This window comes from Helobdella robusta (genome assembly GCF_000326865.2).
Source record: "Helobdella robusta unplaced genomic scaffold HELROscaffold_14, whole genome shotgun sequence".
NCBI lineage: Eukaryota > Metazoa > Annelida > Clitellata > Rhynchobdellida > Glossiphoniidae > Helobdella > Helobdella robusta.
Window position 1 is genome coordinate 336,683 of NW_008703782.1, and position 3,412 is coordinate 340,094.

The 3,412-nt window shown below is 28.9% G+C and overlaps 1 protein-coding gene across 1 annotated transcript in view; it reads left to right on the plus strand.

The window, feature by feature from the left end:
- The window catches only part of HELRODRAFT_168658 (hypothetical protein), a gene marked incomplete at both ends in the record, with an annotated part of 4,716 nt that extends 2,150 nt beyond the window's left edge, over positions 1-2,566 (plus strand). The window contains 5 exons of the mRNA XM_009014532.1: positions 1-12; positions 302-355; positions 479-590; positions 714-751; positions 2,453-2,566. The exon at positions 1-12 is cut by the window's left edge and continues 65 nt beyond it. Coding sequence (XP_009012780.1) covers positions 1-12; positions 302-355; positions 479-590; positions 714-751; positions 2,453-2,566 — 330 coding nt within the window. The remainder of the gene's footprint in view (positions 13-301; positions 356-478; positions 591-713; positions 752-2,452) is intronic.
- Between the last annotated feature and the right edge of the window lie 846 nt (positions 2,567-3,412).

Here is a 3,412-nt window from a genome sequence, read left to right on the forward strand (position 1 = left end):
CTTGTCGGAAAGGTTTAGATATCCGTTCATTCATTTATTAATTAATTAATTCATTTATTTTTTTTGTTCATTTGTTCGTTCGTTCGTTCGTTCATTCATAAATTCGTTCTTTCCTTCGGTCAAAAATTAGTTCGTTCAAAAATCAATCACTCGTTCCCTTCGTAATACATTCATTTGCTTGTTCGTTCATCCTTTTGTTCATTCACTCAATTCACTTGTTTATTTTTTTATTTGTTCATTCGTCCACACATTTGCTCATCCATCATTAACATATTTGAATATATTATGTTAATGAACGTAGCCCTTGGAGTTCGTCATAAACGAACTGGACGAAGATGACGAAATTATGGCCGACGTTAGTCCATTCGGAATAATAATAATAATAATAACAATAATAATAATTATAATAATAATAAAAATAGTAATAATAATAACAATAATAATAATAATAACAACAACAATAATAAAAATAATTTAGTTGGAGATTTCGAAATGGAAAATAAATGAAGCAAAGTCTAATGAGAGGAGGATAAGAATCATTATCGACGATAAGAACATCACCATTTCAGAACCATACTACGACTATCAATGTTATTATTATCATTATTACCTATTATTATTATTATTCGTTATCATTATTATTATTATTTTGTTATTATTATTATTAATATTATTATTACATATATTTTTTTCTAATATTTTTTCCTATTCAGTTATCGATGAAGCTATCAAGAATAGACTAAAAGGAGAAGTGAGAACTAATATTATTATTATTGTTGTTATTATTATTATTATTATTATTATTATTATTAGTAGTAGTAATAGTAGTAGTAGAAGTAGTAGATTTAGTAGATTTATAAAGCCGACACTTGAAAAGCTATCGACCGTCCAACAAGAATCCAATATCGCACATCAGCCCTCACTATAATGCCAGGGAACAATTTTTAAATCGACCCCTTTGTTGAAATTTGTCAGGAAGGCCTTAATTCAACAACTTCCAACGAGTTCCAATCTCTCCAGGTGGGGTGAGCCCTCCAACGCATTGTGTCCTCTCTGTAATAACGCATGGCAGAACTACAAATACGTCCTGTCATGTTGTGGTTCCGTTGCGGGCTTTAAGAAGATGTAAAACACGTCATGATAAAATATTGCCTTTGATCCTGCAGAAAATTGGACCGGTTGCTAGATCAGATGTTACAATTTTGCCACAGTACTATCTCTCTTCAAATCACTTTGGCCGGCCCGATATAGCACTCATACGAGTATTAGACATGTTAGAACTGATAGCCTGTCACGAATCCAACTTCACCACCACAAGGAACTATAAAAGATCTAAATACCAGAACATTCATAACAATTTTGTCGACGAGAAGAAAAGCCTCAAAATTATTACAAACACATTTTAAATCTCCCCACTAGGCTTTTTCAAACATTTTAACTTATCGCTGGTGAATTTTATTTGGTCAGACCAATTTTACAATGATTTGACTAACTCGGCAATATCAGCATCGTAATTATTGATTTATTATTTATTTATTATTTATTTATTGATTTATTTACTTATTTATTGCGACAGAAACTCGAATGTATCATAACTCTTTTTAGACTGATCTTCCATTTCGACACAATGGCCAGCATCGTAGACTACTTAGCCGATTTTTATTTTTTTTTTATTTTACTCAATTTTACCTTACTTTCATTTCATTTCATTGTGTGTTTATTTTACTTGTGGCAAAATAAAAGAGTTCCCACTATTACTGGAAGAATGAATGAGTGAATGAATGAATGAATGGATGGATGGATGAATGAATGAATTATTACTAATATTACCAGGATATTTGGAGCGCTGTGTCATTCACAGAAGAAGCCATTAAACCAACGCCGGTTAAGTTAATAATAATAATAATAATCTATTCATTTTCAATCGCTCTAACTATTGATTCATTCATTCAATCATTCATTTATTTATTTGTTCATTCAATCATTAAATCATTCATTCATTCATTCATTTATTCATTCATTCATTCATTCATTCATTCATTCATTCATTCATTCATTCATTCATTCATTCATTCATTCATTCATTCATTCATTCATTCATTCATTCATTCATTCATTCATTCATTCATTCATTCATTCATTCATTCATTCATTCATTCATTCATTCATTCATTCATTCATTCATTCATTCATTCATTCATTCATTCATTCATTCATTCATTCATTCATTCATTCATTCATTCATTCATTCATTCATTCATTCGTTCATTCGTTCATTCATTCATTCAATCATTCATTCGTGCGTTTGTTCATTCAATCATTCATTCGTGCGTTCGTTCATTCAATCAATCAATTATTCGTTCGTTCGTTAATTCATCCATCCATTCCATTTATTATTATTCATTCATTCATCCATTAATTCACTCATTCACTCGTCCATTCATTCATTCAGGCCCTGTACATCCGCAAATATGACGAGGTTTTTGCCTCGATGGATTATTACGAAGATAAGAACGATTACATAATATTTGACGTCGACTACAGAGACATAGTGGGCTTTTTATAATTTTAATTATTCATTATTATTTTAATTACTCATTATTATTATTAATTATAATTAATAACTGTATAGTTAGTTGTAGTAGTAAAAGTAATAGTAGTAGTAGTTGAAGTTGTTGTAGTAGTAGTATTAGAAGCAGCAGTAGTAGTAGTAGAAGAAGAAGTAGTATTAATATATTACGTAAAATTACTGACCCTAAAATATTATTATTTCAGGTTTATACGTCACCGAAGTATTACCTTTGCCCATATAGAACCTCTCTAAATTGTGACATCATATGGTTGATTGATTGATTGATGGATTGATTGATGGATTGATTGATTGATTGATTGATTGACGGATTGATTGATTGATTAATTAATTGATTAATTGATTAATTGATTAATTGATTAATTGATTAATTGATTAATTGATTGATTGATTGATTAATTGATTGATTGATTGATTGATTGATTGATTGATTGATTGATTGATTGATTGATTGATTGATTGATTGATTGATTGATTGATTGATTGATTGATTGATTGATTGATTGATTGATTGATTGATTGATTGATTGATTGATTGATTGATTGATTGATTGATTGATTGATTGATTGATTGATTGATTGATTGATTGATTGATTGATTGATTGATTGATTGATTGATTGATTGATTGATTGATTGATTGATTGATTGATTGATTGATTGATTGATTGATTGATTGATTGATTGATTGATTGATTGATTGATTGATTGATTGATTGATTGATTGATTGATTGATTGATTGATTGATTGATTGATTGATTATATTTTCAAGTATTTTGTTGATTTAAAAGAAAAAAATTGATCCCAGCGTTCAACTGATTA